The sequence below is a fragment of the Coccinella septempunctata genome, chromosome 3 (assembly GCF_907165205.1).
Source record: "Coccinella septempunctata chromosome 3, icCocSept1.1, whole genome shotgun sequence".
In the NCBI taxonomy this organism is placed as follows: Eukaryota; Metazoa; Arthropoda; class Insecta; order Coleoptera; family Coccinellidae; genus Coccinella; species Coccinella septempunctata.
Window position 1 is genome coordinate 24,927,862 of NC_058191.1, and position 19,429 is coordinate 24,947,290.

A 19,429-nucleotide genomic window follows, 5' to 3' on the forward strand; every position below is an offset into this window, starting at 1 on the left:
GAGGTTATATTTACGTTTTTATGGTAGGGATGTGCGAGGTGCGAGGAATACCTATATCGATATCGATAAATCTTGCCAACGAAAAAGACGGGGGTCACTCAAAAATTTGTCAAGACCGAACGATTGCACTGAGGAATGAGATCAATGAAATTTCGAGATTTATTTCTAGAATTGCTATTCTTTCAATGTAACTTCATTAGATTTATGATGAATTTTCTGGGAGATACCAGATACGCTTGTCGAAAGTTGTCCTTCGAAAAATTCCGAAAATGATGGGGACCTCTGTTTTGGCTGTTTTGGTTTTGTTTTGACGGATTTTTAAGTGATGACCATATCTTTTTCGGACTTTTTCGAAAGTCAAATTTCGAAGAGCTGCTCTTTACATGTTCTACTATAACACTCTTCTTGAATTAGCATAGGTACCTCGAAATCTCGAAATTTCATCCACTTAGATAGAACCAAGGAGATTTACAGGGTCATTCAAAACTCGAGGCGAAAAATTAAGGGACATATAGAGACTGATATATTCTTGATTGAACGTAAAAAAAAATTTGGCCGATAAGACTTCGTTTCCGAGTTTTTGGACATTAATGTTTCTGTATTCGTCGCCTTGGACGTGAATGGGTCTAACCCACAATTTTAGGTTTTCTGAGTTAGAACTGTAGACAACTTCAAAAAAGCCCAAATTTTGTAGTAATGAATATTTTCTTGCTTATTCGTTGAGTTCTAGCAAAATTGCTAAAAGATCTACGCAATAACTTTTTTTAGTGAAAACAACCAACCGGCTTGGATCGTTTCACTACTGTTTTCTACTGGGCTGATTTGAAATATTCAATAGGATTAAATAGTAATAAACCACAAGCTGAGACTTGAATTCTATATTACGCAACCTGTCGTGAGCAATAAGGAGTTATAATGATTTTCTAGAGCGAAAAAAGTTCAAATGCGTTTTACTCGAAATTTAAATTGAGTGGATTAGACCCATTCAAGTCTAAGGCGACGGTATGCAACCAATTAAATTTCATAAATTACAGTAAACCTAGAAATAAATGAGATGAATGTCAGCTGGTGACAAAACACTTAATTGTTTTGGCAAACAATAATTATTGTTTGCCAATTCAAAAATCGCTTTGCTGGTTTAGTCCTTCTGTTAAACATGCAGTTTTCTAACTAAGAATATACAGATATTATTTTTGTGTACGGTTTTTGTGATGGCAGCTCATTAAAAGCATGTCGGGAGTACAACATCAGATTTCCTAATAGACGACAAAAATCTCGCCGGGTGTTTTCTGACGCTCATCAAAGGTGCTATAGACAGCGAGATCACCTGATTTGAATCCTTTGGATTATTTTGTATGGGGACATTTGAAACAACAAGTTTACGCAGTGGAAATTAATGATAAAGAACAATTAATGGAACGAATTATTAATGCAGTCGAATCCACTCAGAATAGGCAAAACATGCAATTAGTGGACAATTCCCTTATTCTGCGTTGCCAAGCATGTATCGAAGCTTTTTTTTTCATTAATTTTTTTCTGTATTTTTATCAGCTATTAAAGTTTAAAATTGTTGACATGCAGAAATTTTGAATATTTATATCTCGGAAACAAGGCAATATCCAAAATTTTTTTTTTATCAAGAATAGCAGCCTGTATACGCTCCTCAATTTTTCGCCTCGAGTTCTAAATCACCCTGTATATCTCCTTGGGTAGAACCTAGGTGCAACTGTGCAAATTGTATTTGAAAATATGGATGGGCAAGGGTGAAAACAATATCGATATATATTGTATATATCGATATTTCTCAATAGTATCGATATATATCGAGGAAAAAATATCGATATTTCGATATATCGGTAGATTCACCAAACGTGTAATTACACGTGAGTTTTATCGAAGTATTCGGAATGAACTGAATGAAGTTCGTACGTGGTTGTACAACCACATCCAATTCAACTACATTCAACTAACTGCCAACTTGTAATTGACTAAAATCGAAATCGCTGATTCACTGTAATCCAGAGTAAGCAGAAAGCATGAAAAGGTCCAATTTTAGATCGTGCATTGGTACACAGTATATACACACTCATATTTTTTCGTTTAGAACGACTGTGACAATTGTGATCAAGCTAAAAAATGATCTAAGCAGAAACTTAAATTGACCAGATTGACCTATAGATTCGATATATCGATATATCGATATTTCGATATATCGATATTTTTCGGCCATCCCTAGTTGAAAATTCGTCAACAACGAACGGTTGCACCTAGCTCGAAGATTGCAGATATCGGTTTTCGAATTCGCTGAATCTATTCTGAACAATTTTGTTTCGTTATTATTTTCATCATTCAAATGACATTTCTCGAAAAATGCGATATCTCCTATTATATTCGTCGATCCATTGCGATTTCCGGTTCTAAAATCAGCGTTGTCAAGGCTTTCACAATCTCGATTTTTTGTGACAAAATTGTCCTAAAATGACAGATATGCACCTCTCTCAGAAAATCAGGGTTTCCTATTAAAGTCCTAGGATATGGAGTGCATATATGTTGTTTTATAGATTCCAGAAAATTAAGCAGTTCATGCTTCAATAGAGTGAACAGTTTTAGTTTTAGATATCTGAAAGTTTGGTAAACAGATCTTGGTCTTGGTCTTATCCAATTAGGATTCCCCTTTTATACTCAGCTTTGCCGTGGCTCCATTTCGGAAATATCGATTTTTTTCGTCAAAAATGAGCAAGGGGTTGGAAACCCCTGAAATGACGTATTTGCATCTCTCTCTAAAAAAATACAGGTTGTACTGCTGCTCTTCTCGGATATGGAGTGTGTGTATACATTTTTCTTTGTAAATTCCAGAAATCCAAACATTACATGATTCAATAGAAAATTGCACTCCAGAGAGCCCTTCAAGTTAAACTTGAAAATGAAAAGTGGAAAAACCAAATCATCACATCAGTTGATGAACAATTCCCTCCAGCTGATTCCATATGAAGCTCGGTGTTCGCTGCTTCATAATTTATTATTTGGATCGTTCTGGTATGCCGCCGAGGTGAAGTATTTAAAGGAGTCATCTGGAGCATCGCAGTCATGCAGGACAACAGGATCAGACTTCCCAAAAGGTGGTAGATAGTCTACCCTAGAAATCAGGTTGGAATCGGAGGAAATCATCCGAAGTATCGCGTTTAGATCTACAATGATTTTATTGGGAGATGCGTGTCGAAATTTGACTTTCGAAAAATTACGAAAACCTAAAAATCTCAGGACCAAATGTTTGCAATAGAGAATTGCACTCCAAAGAGCCCTTCAAAGTGAACTGGAAAATGAAAGGTGGAAAAACATAAAATTCATTATCTCGTAAACAGTGTTAGAAATCCAGAAGTTTAGTTTGCAAATAATGGTCTTTGAACACGCTGAATCTATTCCGAACAATTTTTTGAGCCTATCTCCATTTGTTTAAATTTTTATGGTTGAAAATTCGTCAAGATCGAACTGTTGCACACTATGTTGTACATATTGTGAGGTTCCTGCCCTAGTATTATTCAGACAGAAATGCTTGCAATAGTAGGATGCGTAGACGTAGATATTAACCTGGAAAGAAACTATCAAGGATGTGACATAGTGATCCATTCTGATAGGTAAACTGCTATCAAAGCACTGAACTCGTATGTCATCGTCATCGACTCAAAGCTGATATGGGAGTACCGACGGAAACTTGTTATGAAATAAGCAAGAACAACTAACTCTCTTTAGTAGGGTTTCTGATCACTTTGGAATCGAAGGAAACAAAGGCCAACACACTCACAGCACACAGCAGAAAGAGAGCACAAACGCCACTTACTGGTCCCAACTTTCTGTGGTATAGGAAAATGCACATACAGGGTGAGTCTTTGACTCTTACCAATACTTTAACAGTACATTCTTGGGGTCAAAAGAAACACTTTTTTTCTTTTCTATCCTTTCCGAATCAGCTCGGTTTAAAAGATACAGGCTGTTGAAAAGCCATAAAAATTGTTATCTCACAAACAATTTTACTGAATGAAATGAATTTCGGAATAAAATCTTTCATTTATTTGATTAATCTTTTTCGAAAGTAAGATTTCACCCACGTTTTCCAGTTTTCTCATTATGACTATTACGACGTACCATAAAAATCATAAATAACAAAAATTCAAAGAACCCAACTCTAGAAACTAAGTTAGACGCTATCTAATGAATATTTGGACGTTTTGTAAAATAAAAGTATTCTTCACATTTTCTCGTATAATGCGCCGTTTTCGAATAATTTGATGTTCAAAATTGAAAAGTATCTGTGAAATTCGAAAAATTGGATACTGTTGCTGAATACAACTCTGTTTGAAAGATCCACAGATGTGTAGAGTCACAGAATTCTCTAGTTATTCCGAGGGTAATTTTGTTTTTTCAGGTGTGGCAGAGCTCATTAGGAAAACTTAAAATGGCTATATCTTTTTATCAGGGCCGAATCGGAAAAAATGGTATGAGAAAAAAGTATTTCTTTGGACCACAAGAATCTACTGTTAAAATATTTGTACGAGTCAAAGACTCACCCTACATAAGAAAGAGTTTGAGGAGATGGAAGAAACCAAAAGAGAAATATTCTGGAAGAATCTTCTTGGAATGGGTCATTCCAAAAAGTTCCTTTGGGATTTTGAAACTGCAAGATCCAAAAAGTATTTGGATCTCAGTAGTAATGAGTTACCCCTAGCTTTCTCACAAGAAATTGTCGCCTTAGGAAGCATATGATGTCAATATGGCTTATCAGAAACTAACGAGTGTAGAAGGAGGTACTCGAGGAATTATACGAGGATGTATTAATATCTTGTTAGCCTAGACCAGTTCTATGCATAAAAAAAACATTGCGTTACCAGAGAACCGAACAATAACTCATTAGAAGTGTCAGTGTGAAGTTTGAGGTCAAAAAAGTAAACCAGAGTTACGAAATATATTAAAGAAAGAAGACCGAAATTGTGAAAATCGAAAAATTGAAGTATCGAGCCATCATCAAGTACCTGTATTTAAAAGGGTTAAGAGGCAAGCAGATTTACGAAGATATGCTTAGTACCCTTGTTGATTAATGTCCTTCGTATGCGTCCGTGAAAAATTGGACTGCAAGCTTCAAAAGAGGTAAATTTTCCATTGAAGATGATGACCGATCGGGATGGCCAGTTTCTGTGTCAGTCCCCGAAAATATCGATGCAGTTCATGAGATGATTTTATCAGACCGTCGAATTGGGCTAAAACGGATATCTGAAGCACTGAATATTTCATACGAACGCGTTCATCGTATAGTTCACGTCAATTTGGACATGAGAAAAATTGCTGCAAAATGGATCCCCAAATATTTGAATGTTGACCAAAAGCGTGCAAGGGTAGAAGCATCGCGTTCGATCTGTGCTCGATTTGAAAACGATGTAAACTTCTTGAACCGAATTGTTACTATGGATGAGACTTGGGTACATTTCTACGATCCAGAAATAAAGCAACAATCGATGGATTGGCGACACTCTGGTTCTCCAAGACCTAAGAAGTTTGGTGGCGAAAAATCTGCTGGAAAAGTTCTTGCTTCAGTTTCTTGGGATTGCCATGGAGAAATCATGATTGATTTTTTGGATAAGGGTAGAACAATAACCGGAGATTACTATTCGACATTACTGACCACTCTACGGAAAAAAATTAGAGAAAAGACGCGGAAAGCTATCCAAAGGTGTTTATTGTTTTTGCATGACAACGCCCCTGCACACAAATCTCATATTGCCAAGCAAAAAATTCGTGATTTAGGGTTTGAATTACTAGAACACCCCCCTTATTCACCAGATTTGGCTCCATCCGACTGTCATCTCTTTCCTCAACTGAAAAAAAGTTTAAATAAGGTCGTGTATTTTCTTCCAACGAGGAGGTAATAAAAGCTGTGGAGGTCTAGTTTGCAGAGCAAGAAGAAAACATTTTTTTTGAAGGTCTAGGGACGTTGCAGGTTCGCTGTAATAAATGTATCCAATTGAGGGGAGAATATGTTGAGTAATCAAATATTTTGCCACTGGAATTTTGTTTGGTTCTATAGTAGGCTAAGAATTTTTCAATATATCCTCGTAGCTAGGAGGTATGAGGATGGCAGGTAGATGGCGCAGTTGTGAGAACAACACTGCAAAGGTCTAGCAAAATAGACCTTAAGGTCGCAGTAGTTCGTAACCCCCTTACCCAATTAAACTATCGGGAATGAATAATGGATAGAAATAGAAATGCTTCAGATATTGCGATCATCCTCAACGCATATCTTCTAAATAATTCAAGAACCAATGCAAATCCTCAGTGTGCGGTCGAAAACATTCGACTTGAAACCCCATAAAACCAGCGTAATGACTTCAAACTATCCAGAACACCAGCATCCACTCTTCCCCTCACACGGGCAACACAAACAAATTCAATCTTCTAATTCGTTGTGCATTTTCATTGCACTCCCAATAGACCAGCAAATCTGATTAAATAACAATTTCAGACAGTCAAGTGGACTGCGGACGACGCCAGCCTGCCACGCGGCCTGAAAGGAGCGGCGTCAGGACGACACGCGACGTTGAATGGATCATCTGTGGCAAGAGCCACCTCGCTCGCATGGCTTGTGATTATTGTCCGTTCGGTGATGGCTGATTAACATCGACGATAAAATCGCATCTCCGGTGGAATTGTTGATTACAATTTGTCTGTTGAACTTGTTGGCGATGATGTAGAAAACAGTGTAGCAAATTAGCATTGGTGGTGTGGAATTTCGATGAGTTAAGAATTGGTCATTCGTCCTAAAGGACTATTTGAAGTAGCCATACAGAGTGTCCCACGACGGGGGATGACCTAACGGGCGTTCATAGAGAACTAACGACAATTTTGTGATGAAAATTTTTGTGTTGGGGGCTTCGACTATGAAGTTTCTGAAATATTTTTAGACAAATACAGCCTTCTACTTTCTTAATTCAAATGGCACACCCAGAGAGCCAGACACTCAGTATATCTTTGCATCATTAGATAGCTGTTTCAATGAAAAATGGTGTAAACCGTCGGTCACACTTTTTTTAATATTTCTGGTGGGGATGTTTTTTTTCCAGGAAATATTTACCATTTTCAGTCAATTCAATCCTGCCAATATGTAGTATTATGAAACTATCAGCTGTTCGAGCCGAAAATGTACAAGGCTTATATGAGAAGATCATCAAAAGTTCATCGGATCCAAGATTTTCAAATTACAGCCTATATTTTTTATTTCAGTCGATTCTACGTCACAAAGAGGGGTGTTATCTAAATAAAACCTATACCTGGTATGAAAACTATCAGAGTCATCAATGAAAAACGCGAAATAAGGGAGAACAACAATTTCGAACTGGTTACTTCCGGAAACAGCAGAGGGAAAATAAAAATCGATATTTCCACATTTCATAAATTAAACCTAATGAATTATTTGTTGGGATTGTTGAGAATTTATGAAGAATACATGAAATGTGAAAACTATTTATTGCAACATTGAATTTGTGTTCCATCTGTAATTTTTGAAAGTCACAGACTAATCAAGCAGTCCGAAATTGGTGTTTTCCCTTTTTCAAGTTTTTTCTTGTTAATTCTGAGAGTTAACCCTTCAGGTCTAGGGTTCATTCAGGTAACCCTCCCTATTTTCAATGTAAAATTGACTGAAATAATAAAAAATTTAGATTGTAATTTGAAAATCTTGAGTTTTAATGAATTCGATTAATCCAAATTGATGATCTTCTCATAAACACTCTGTACACTTTCGATTCAAACAGAAAAAGGGTTTTAGTATCTACTACATAGATAACAGCAGAATTGAAACTGGTAAAGATTTTTTCGAAAAAACAAGTCCCCACTCAAAAAAAGTGTGACCTTGTCAAACCTACTTTTGCAGTTCTTCTTTGTATGGGATATAGGTATTACAGTTTTTTCACTACTTTCACTGAGAGGGTACTTGACCCAAAGATTTTGATCATGTGCCCACAATATAAATCAATCAATAATCCATCTATGCTAAATTCAAAAATAATCTTGAGAGTTCTCAGGTCTATGGGAATGTTTTTCACAGTGAAATTCTTCAGTACTATTTTACTGCCTTAAAATCTTTTCAGACTTTTCTTTGTTATAAAATACAATATATGTCTATACTTAAAGCTTAAAGTCCTGGGGCAGTGCGTTCCGAATTTTAAGCTCAAAATGATTGTGAGGTTTTTTTTGACAGAAGATAGAAGTCATCAAAATAAGTCATTTCACCAAAATGACAATATATAAAATATTCAAGATAGAAGAAAAAAGTCAAGAAAATTGAGACATTTATTGCAAGGGCTTATGTTGACAAAGTGCTATTATTGTTACCCTATTTCATCCCATTTTTACGAGGATTTTTGGTGAGATTTTGAATACTATCTATTTTTTTACACTTTGTCCTAAGCCTTTTTCTGTCAGTTGGTATCGAAATGAGCCATGAAATAAGAAGTTACTAAGTAATGAGAAAAATTTGACAATCCCAAGTTTCCATTTTCATTCCTACGAAAAAATCGGACGGGCCAATATCCTAAACGAAACCATACATGGTTGAGTCAGTCATCACCAGATTTGATTTTTTCATTGCTTTGCGATAATTCAGATAACAAATGATGAAATGATCTAGGCTAGGGTGGTAATAATAATAAAGGATCTACTTCAGTAATCATTTTTAATTTCTTTCTACTTTGTCATTTTGCAAGTTTTGTATAGGCGATTTTTGGTGAAACGCTTTATTTTGACTAGTTCTACATTCTGTTAAAAAAACATGGAATGGATATTGACGTGCTATGAATGTATTTGTTGTAGTACAAACATTCGATGCTTCTCTGACTAGCGCGACACTAAGGCAGTGGCGTAAAATAAATAAATTTATATAGCTCCTACTTTTTTGTACGGAAAATTGACGTGACAATGATGTCGGATCTATCTCAATTGTGATTGGCGACACTAAGCAACTATCTCACTCCAGTCTTTGGACAACAAAAAATGTTTATTTTCCATTCCTTGTATCTATGTTCCAAGGGTTAATCCTAGTATTATGACTATTATAATCATGCATCAATAAGAGAAAGTTAAAATCCTTTCATCCCATAAATGAGATAAAACGTACCTACACCTTTGAATTTGGATCGGACGATCTCTAGATTTATGGCATTGGCGTCTCTCCATCAGGAAACAAGAATTAGAAAAAATATTATGTTCAAAACAAATACCCGAATTTCATTTGACATAGCAATGTTTAAAAATAATAGAATTGAAAAAATATATTGCAAAAATCCGTTCCCAAATATCACGTGTACAATTCAGAAAATTATAATAAGTTAGTAGATACCAAAGTGGCCAACTTACTAATTCAAATATTTTTAAATCATTTTGAAATATTTCTCATTGATTATTGAATATCTTTTCAGTTGTTCCGGTTTTGATCCCACCTTTTTCGAGATCCTCGACTTCTCTATTTACTAGCGTCAAGTAGCTATTGAATTTTGGGGGTTGATATTCTGTGTGAAAAAACTCACCATACATTTTGAATCGAATTGTCCGAATGAGTTGGTAGGTACTCTTCGATATTAACGAACGGGGTAATGAAATGACAAATCTCCTCAGTTTCAATAATTTTATTTCATATTTTTTACTCACTTGGTTTTTACAATATAGTTACATTTTCCGGACTAGAACGCATCACATAATCGTAATTTTTATGGCAATTATCATGGAAATGACTAAGTGATTTATTTATTGATCTCTAATATTTACAACAATATTTACAAACATTTCGTTATACTTTTAGACTTTCCAGAAGCTTCAGAATGTGTCGAAGTATACGTTCAAAACTAGTTAGGTGAAGAGGAAATATGACACAGTGGTCAAGGTTCAGCTTTAGACAAAAAATTCATAAGAATAAAAAAAAAGGATAACTGTGAGATTTATAGTCTGGGTACTACCGTTTAAAGTCTTGCATATTGGTTTTTTCATCTTACACTCTGCAAGGGAACAAATTTCTTAGGATTTTTAGTGAAGACAGGTATTACAGATAGATTACCTGCCATATATAATAATACTCTTCTGATTTGGAATTGATTCCACTAATTCTTAATATACACGAGATTCTGATTCATAATATACATTCGAAAAAAATGGACGTCGAAAATGCAATAGTGTCAAAATTTCTTACAAAACATCAATTTTCGTATTGACTATTTCTACTTCTTATATACAATGAACAGTTCATTTATAAAAATTCAAATTCATCACATATTGAACTGAATAAACAATTTCTCACAATTTACAAGACGGATTCATATTAAAATAATTTCACCTTTACATTTTGATGGAACCGCGTGAACTTTTGGTTGCTCTGTTGAAAAATGAGAAAATTTCAATATGGACAAATTGTTCTTTACATACACTTACAGGTTGTCCAGAAACATCTGCTAAATAGCAGTATCAGACTTCGAAATTTGGAAATGTGTGATATACCTTATTATTATAAATATAAAATATGAACGGATTTATTTATTTTTAAATGTGATTTCCACGAGAAGATGGTATAGAAGTATGACAGATTCAATTAATAATAATTTCTATATAATTGGGCGCATAATATGATATCTACATCTTGAATTCATTTCTTAATTTGTCATGCTTCATTACTTTATGTCCAAAATATATCCCAAAACCATATAGATGATGATTATTTATAATTCTTACATTCAATTACCTTGTAGCAATATCAACAAACATTTCCTTACTTCTCAAAATTCATAGGTGTTGATATTTAAACGTTATATCACAATAGGTCAAAATTAGATTCCGGACACCCTGTATATTTACCCTATGCAGTTTTATTTCACTGTTCACGAAAAAACGAGGGACGTAATATGTTCTAAAACGAATTTAAAACAAATGATTCGCAGTTTGAGTGGCCTTTAAATGATCACCCAGAAGGTAGGATGCAGCACCGCTTCCAGCGCCTAGCAACGAGGTGAAAGGTGAAGACAGAGCTGCTGCTGCTGCAGCTGCTGCGTGGTGGCTTCCATGATGAGGTTGGAGGTGACTACTTTGCGAGGACAGAACTTTGTTCGCTTGGTGAACCAAAAGAGCGGTGTTGCAGGTTTGCGACGTCATCGATGACCATTTGTTGTTGTTTGAGATTAGATCGTCTGGGAGTTTACCTGGAATGAAAATATTCGATTAGTTTTGGAGGTGGAGAGAGAATATTCAACGACTCTAGCAACATAGCATATTTATTATTCAAACGCATAGTTGGAAGCACATCTAACGCCCTTAGGATTTATCTTCATGAATGGTGACTTTTTGTCACCCAGTTGCAGAAACGCCAATCATATTTTAATTATCCATTGAAATTCTAACCCTCCATTGAACGGCGTACGAGGATATGTTGAGAAATTCTTAACCTACTATAGAACAAAACAAAATTTCAATGTCAAAATATTTTATTACTCAACATATTCTCCCCTTAATTGGATATATTTATTACAGCGAACCTGCAACATCTCTAGACCTTTAAAAAAAATTTTCTTCTTGCTCTGCAAGCCAGACCTCCACAGCTTTTATTACCTCCTCGTTGGAAGAAAATTTACGACCTTTTAAACTTTTTTCCAATTGAGGAAAGAGATGATAGTCGGATGTAGCCAAATCTGGTGAATAAGGGGGGTGTTCTAGTAATTCAAACACTAAATCACGAAATGTTTGCATGGCAACATGAGATTTGTGTCCAGGGGCGTTGTCCTGCAAGAACAAAACACCTTTGGATAGTTTTCCACGTCTTTCATTTTGAATTTTTTTCCGTAGATTGGTCAGTAATGTCGAATAGTAATCTAAAAAATCAATCATGATTACTCCATGGCAATCCCAAAAAACTGAAGCAAGAACTTTTCCAGCAGATTTTTGGACACGAAACTTCTTAGGTCTTGGAGAACCAGAGTGTCGCCATTCCATCGATTGTTGCTTTGTTTCTGGATCGTAGAAATGTCTCATCCATAGTAACAATTCGGTTTGAGAAGTCTACATCGTTTTCAAATCGAGCACAGATCGAACGCGATGCTTCTACTCTTGCACGCTTTTGGTCAACATTTGGGGATGCATTTTGCAGCAATTTTTCTCATGTCCAAATTGACGTGAACTAGGTATATGATGAACGCGTTCGTATGAAATATTGCTTCAGATATCCGTTTTAGGCCAATTCGACGGTCTGATAAAATCATGTCATGAACTGCATCGATATTTTCGGGGACTGACACAGAAACTGGCCTTCCCGATCGGTCATAATCTTCAATGGAAAATTTAGCTCTTTTGAAGCTTGCAGTACAATTTTTCACGGTCGCATACGAAGGAAATTGATCACCAAGGATATTATGCATATCTTCGTAAATCTGCTTACCTCTTAACCCTTATAAATACTGGTATTTGATGATGGCTCGATACTCCAATTTTTCGATTGTCATAATTTCGGTGGACATCTTCCTTCTTTTCATTTATTGCGTAACTCTGGTCTACTTCTTCGACCTCAAACTTTACACTGACACTTCTAATGAGTTATTGTTCGTTGCTATGGTAACGCAATTTTTTTATGCATGGAACTGGTCTAGGCTAACTAGATATCAATACAAATACATCCTCGTATATACTTCTTTTAATGGAGGATTTAACATTTAATGTACCATTAAATTATAATCGTTCTTCATGGGAATGGGCTTTACTCGTACCTTCAGCTCAAGCACCATTTTTGGAAATTATACAAGGCCCTATAACTAGTGGCGCGGTGTCCCATATCTTCATTAAGGAAAAATATAAGAATCTATAGTCCACTCTCTTTTATGAAAGTTTTCGGTTGGCCAAGGAATAATTTTCACACATGAGATGTCGTTAATGCTAAAACGACGTTTCCAAAACCATGTGTCATTTGAACCTGCATTTCAGCTACATGTTTCCAAAATTATGAAAATTTTGAGTGAAGTGCGTGACAAAGAATTTTCTTCTACTGTGAGGCCCAGAAAGATATTGGAGGATTTTATTTTCAGAAAAGTATATGCAACACAAAATTTGGAATAATGATTTGAAAAATGAACACTCCATTATCACTATTGTATAATTTGAAGTTGCAAATGTATAGATAAGGAATCCCTTCGATCAGTTTATATAAACGTTAATAAGGTTCACCACATCTTTTCAAATTGATTTATTTTCTGAAGTGAATTCATAATGTGAGAAATACGTCATTACTAAGGTCTTTTTGAAGAAACGACTACATAGGGCTGCTTTAAAACCCAAAGATGTTTTGAAAAGCGTCATAACCTCACATTTTTGTCTTATACAGTGGAGAAAGTGTCAACTATAATTTCTTTCGAGTTATAGGTCAAAACTAAAATTTCAAGTTTGGTCTTTATCTCCGTTTCTGTTTGTGCTAGGATATTGAAATGAAAACATTATACAGACACATTTTTTGATAGCAATAGAGCGGCGTACTATGATTTTTTCCAACAGGTTTATTTGCTGAGCTCTAACATAACGATGTGTTTTTTCTTATGAAAACAGTAGTTTAAAATGACTTAGAAAGACTGAGGACGATGATATACTATTTCTGAAACAGGAAAAAAATAGCGATTCTTTGTAAGTCATTTCAAACTACTGTTTTCATACGAAAAAACATAACCTCTTATGGTATAGCTCAGAAAATCAACCTACTGAGAAAAATCATAGTACTGGATTGCTATCAAAAAAGTGTCTCAATAATGTTTTCATTTTAACATCTTAGCACAAACAGAAACGGAGATAATCACCAAAGTTGAATTCGCCCAAATTTGAATTTTGGCCTATAACTCGAAAACAAAAGAAGATAGAGGAATGCAGTTGATGGCATTATTAGTTTCTCGAAAAATCAGGACCGTAATGCGCCATTGATTTTCCTCTATCTCGTTGGGTTAAAAAGTTGTAGTTCAGGTATCATCAATTTTGCCCACCCTGTACAGCAATACTGAAAATTTGATTCAAGTGCAAAAAGTTTGTTTTCTACCGACTAACCCCATCAATTTTTGAGTAGTGTAACTATTTTAGTACCCGCATCAATGATTTTCATGTGAAAACGGCAACATTGCAGGATGTGGACAGAGATGTTGGGAGAGAAAAAAACCTTTAGGTTGGGAAATCGGGTGGAAAAGGGTCCTATCCGGACCCCTCCCACTTATCGAGAGTGAATAACACACACGCACGGACCTTCTGATGTCCGCCAGATGGCTCTGTGGATTTATCTTCCGAATATAAAAATAATATTGTCTCTTTCGATTCCATAAAACTTCGATATTCCGGGGCATCGCTGGATGACGTGGCAATATTTTCCGTTTTACGATCCTGTGCCAATTCCGGGACATTTTGCATCGGTTTTGATATCCTGCAGGAGAGCAGGATATGGATATTTTGGATGAAAAATTGACACTTATATTTATTAGATAGGCGAATTCTTCAGATAATTTAGATCATATGAAAAATTTGAGAGCTGGGTTTTGATTTTGCAATTTCGCTTAACCCGAAATGAAACAGGATTTCAATTATATTTATGTCAGAACAAACCAGACCCATACATGAAAATCTTTCCAGCAAAAATCATGAAAATTCTAGTAATGTATATGAGCTATGTTAAGAAACGAAATTTTCCCAAAACTTTAACACTTCCTGTAGCGCAAAAGCCACCCTGTAGCTTTGGAGGGATTAAGAGGTTTAGGACATAGGTTTATTTGAACTTTATATTTCTTCTGAAACTCCCCTAAACAATGACAGCCTGTATGTCTTCAGTTTCATGAGTAGCTTCGACACTTGCGAAAAGACGATTTTTTACTATACCTACTAACTTTTAGATATCAATGCTCTCATGCCTCAGTGTAAAATCGCTTATCCTAAGAATGCATATTCTTTTTTTCAAATAAATTTTACTCTACAACTTTACGGAAAGAGCTGTTGCTCCATTACTAGCTTTTCAGGTGTATTTTACAAAACAACGTCTGAAATGACCGAACTTGAAGACAGTGCAGACAGAGTATGGCTAGTCGAACCCATCCAATAGAAGAGAAGAGAGTTCGTCATTAGTTTTTTTTAGGTTTTCTGTTCGTCATTGTCCGCAGTGGCATTCTTACTTAATTGAATACAATAATACAAATGATTTTACATATTTGCATATACAAAGTGAGTGAAAAGTAACAAATACAAAATTGTGATTAGTCTTTTTAGTGCTGAGAATAGTTTGGTCATTGATGTGGTTCATTTTTATCAAATCTCTTTCATTGTAGGGATGAAATGATTGAATCTATTGAATTCGAATTTTAATCTTTTCACGTATTGTGAGGTCTAACACAAACAATTCCAGTGTTTTTCTCTCTGAGCGGTATCATTCTTTGAAAATCCAAAAAGAAAAAACATGCCCCATATTTCGCCAACTGTTGTATGCTTTACAATAAATGAAAACATTTGCTTTTAGCAAGGAGAGGAATTTTCCAATAGTAGTTTATCTGCTAGATGGAACGGTAAAGAAGTGGCCTGCTCAATCATATGATATAACACCATTAGATCTATTTACGGGGATACATAAAAAATATAGTCCATGCATCAAAATCCACAACATTGAAAGAACCCAAGGTTCGAAAAAGACAAGAAGTCAGAAGTATACTCTTCGAAACTCTGCAAAAGTCCAGTCAGTATTCACTTCGCGTCATAAAACTGGCATCTGAATTTTCACCAACATTGTTTACTTCAGGTTGGGACGTCAAGTTGCTAATATAGTGCTTAATTTGAACATTTGATTAAGTAATAAGAAATGTATCGTATTTCAGATGATTCATCAACTAGTACACTACGAAAATGAGAGATTTGTTTGATAACGCATTCTGTGAGGGTAATTTTACTTACTCTTATTAACTTTATATTCGCTTGAAGAATATACAAGGTGAGTCTTTGACTCGTAAAAATATTTTAACAGTCGATTTTCAAAAGAAATAATTTTTTCCTTTACCGTTTTTTCCGATTCGGCCCTGATAAAAAGATATAGCCATTTTAAGTTTTTATGATGAGCTGTGCCACCCCTGGAAAAACCAAATTACCTTCAGAATAACTAGCTAAATCTGTGACACTACACATCTGTGGATCTTTTAAACAGAGTTGTATTCAGCCAAAGTACCTAATTTTTGAACTCTGTAGTATTCATGTCCATGCTTCTTAGAATTGAATGATCTATCGCAGGAATTTGGACTCAGTAAATAAATCAATTATGATTTTGCCAACGTTTCGAAACCTATTGTTCCTTTCTCAAGGCTAAAAAGAGGCATTTATTAACCATACAAAGAAATAGTACATTAAATACTATACCTCATCATACAATTAATAAGACATAATAGGTGTATAATTAAAATATTTGGGCGAAGTCAGAAATAAATAAATGGTTACGACGTATGACAGTCAACAAATTAAAACGATGAACGTAAATCGCAATGAAATATTGTGTTTTGGTAATTTGTTGACTGTCATACGTCGTAACTATTTATTTATTTCTGACTTCGCCCAAATATTTTAATTATACACCTATTATGTCTTATTAATTGTATGATGAGGTATATTATTTAATGTTATATTTCTTTGTATGGTTAATAAATGCCTCTTTTTATCCTTGAGAAAGGAACAATAGGTTCCGAAACGTTGGCAAAATCATAATTGATTTATTTACTGAGTCCAAATTCCTGCGATAGATCATTCAATTCTAATTTTTGAAATTTCACAGATACTTTTCGATTTTTGAACATCAAATTACTAGAAAACGGCGCCGGCGCATTATACGAGAAAATATGAAGAATACTTTCACATATTACACTTTACTTTACAGTGGTAAAGGAAAAAGTGTTTCTTTTGACCTCAAGAATATACTCTTAAAATAATTGTACGGGTCAAAGGCCCACCCTGTTTAAACGTTGTTTACTTGCTACTTGCTTAGTGGGATCAAAAACAAATAACCTTTGGAATAATTGCATTTTATATTCAGCCTAAAAAAACCACTAGGAAGATAAAACAGATTTCATTCGTAAATTTGATGATGCAAACAAAAGAAGGTTATTGGTACCTATGTACTTGAAAACTGTATTGACTGAAAATATAACTTCGATATCAAAAGAAGATAATATCAACTTTTTAGATGACAACTACCAATTGAATCTTTGTACGAAACATTGAATTCTACTATGTCCAATCATCAAAAACTCAGAACACTAAAATAAAACTCGACTGTCAATAGAGTAAAAGGGGCAAGTGCACATATTTTGTAAAACGATCCAAGTGGACAATATCACTCCCTACAAATTACAGATTGTTGGGCATGTTGTTATTGTTGCTAATATCACTTCTGGATTCTTGGACTCCAAATTTATAATTACATATATCAGAAATAGAAAAATGCCCTCGAACCCTTTTACCTCCTAACCCGTCAATTGATGCTGATATTACAATCACACGTTTTTGTTGTTTATTTCAGTTACAATCAAATTATTGTTTTGATCTTCAATCAGGGTTTGGAGGAATGAAAGAGCTATACAGAGAGGGCATTGGAATTAATGATTCCTGTGTAGATAATTAAGGGTATATAGGGTGTCTGTAAACAAATGCGAAGGACTTAGGTAGATAATTCCTCGATGAAAATAAGCAGGGGTAGTTCCTATAAATTTTTTTCGAAATCGACCTCCCTTCAAAGATACAGCCTTTGGAAGGCGATGGCGAGTTGATAGTTTTTAATTTTTAAATAAAATTCTCTTATGGTTTCCATTCAATTCTAGAGAAAAAAAGTCTGTTGCAAAATTTCGATAGAGTCGATATTTTTCTCGGAATAAATAGAAACTGACAAGCAGTTCTGATCACTGTTAATTCCGTTTCATCGTATAAGTGTTCCATAGAATGACTACCTCCCGCTGAAATACATGTTATTTTCAACTTCTAATAATAGGGTTATGAGATCTAGAAAATTTGTGTGAGTAACATCTACTTAGTGCTTCATATTATGTATAGTTTTATGACTCAGTGTTTTTTAGAACCCGCAAAAAAAAATGAAAACTGTCAACTCGTCATCGCCTTCCAAAGGCTGCATCTTGGAAGGGAGATCGATTTCGAAAAAAATATATAGGAACTACCCCTGCTTATTTTCATCGAGAAATCATCGCCCTAAGTCCTTCGCATTTGTTTACAGACACCCTGTGTATAGGAGTTGTGATAGTGATAAATAAATAAAAGTTATTAGTGTTTCTATAATTGAAGAAGTAAATTACCGAAAATGTCACGTAGTTTTTATTTGAATTTTATTTATATTTTGTACTGGGTAGAGAAGTGTAAACACGGAAATCCCATATAAAATGCAAGCATCTCACATTCACAATGAAACACAATTCATCTTCGAAATATCCGGGTGTTTTTCATCATCAGGATAGGAATCTCTGAGCAAGGAAAGCCAGTAATGATGATGATGCCTACCGTCCTAATCATAATTAATCTCTACCGATACCCCATTCCTCATTTCGGCCAACAATCTGACGGTGACGGCAACGCCGCCTCCAGAAGGGTTCCGACAGGGGCAGCATCAGCTCCCGGTCTCCTACGTCTGACATTTAATCTAGAAAATTGCCTGTTGCCGATCATTTATTTCCATTACTGTCAACTCTTTAGCTCTTCGAGAGCGCAGTTTTGGTACGCGCACACACGGTGTCTGCCACGGCAATCTCTGTCACGTTTTGATATGACAGAACGGGAGAGGAAAATGGTTAATGTTTGCCACAGGAAGAAAATATGCTCTAATGGATATGATTCCCTCTAAAAGGTTGACTTATTCTATGAAGACGAAAGGAAATGCTCTGAAACCAACAACCATCGTGATCAGTGGTCATGTGATAAAACCATAGATTTCGCTGTTAGCTTCTTGCTCTGCAAACCAAACCTCCACACCTTTTATTACCTCCTCGTTGGAAGAAAATTTACGACCTTAATCTTTTTTTCAGTTTAGGAAGGAGATGATAGTCGGATGGAGCCAAATCTGGTGCATAAAGGGGGTGTTCTAGTAATTCAACACCTAAGTCAAGAATTTTTGCATGGCAACATGAGATTTGTGTGCAGGGGCGTTGTCCTGCATATCAAAACACCTTTGGATAGCTTTCCGCGTCTTTTCTCTATAATTTTTTTCCTGTACAGTGGTGAGTAATAGTAATGTCGAATAGTAATCTCCGGTGATTGTTCTACCCTTATCCAAAAAATCAATCATGATTACTCCATGGCAATACTAAAAAACTGAAGCAAGAACTTTTCAGCAGATTTTTGGACATGAAACTTCTTAGGTCTTGGAGAA

General features: G+C 35.2%; 1 protein-coding gene across 1 annotated transcript in view; it reads right to left on the reverse strand.

Annotated features, from left to right (window-relative positions):
- Positions 1-9,970: 9,970 nt before the first annotated feature.
- LOC123310221 (paired mesoderm homeobox protein 2A-like) overlaps positions 9,971-19,429 on the reverse strand; it is an 89,901-nt gene continuing 80,442 nt past the window's right edge. The window contains exon 4 of the mRNA XM_044893667.1: positions 9,971-11,225. Coding sequence (XP_044749602.1) covers positions 10,948-11,225 — 278 coding nt within the window. The 3' untranslated portion in view covers positions 9,971-10,947. The remainder of the gene's footprint in view (positions 11,226-19,429) is intronic.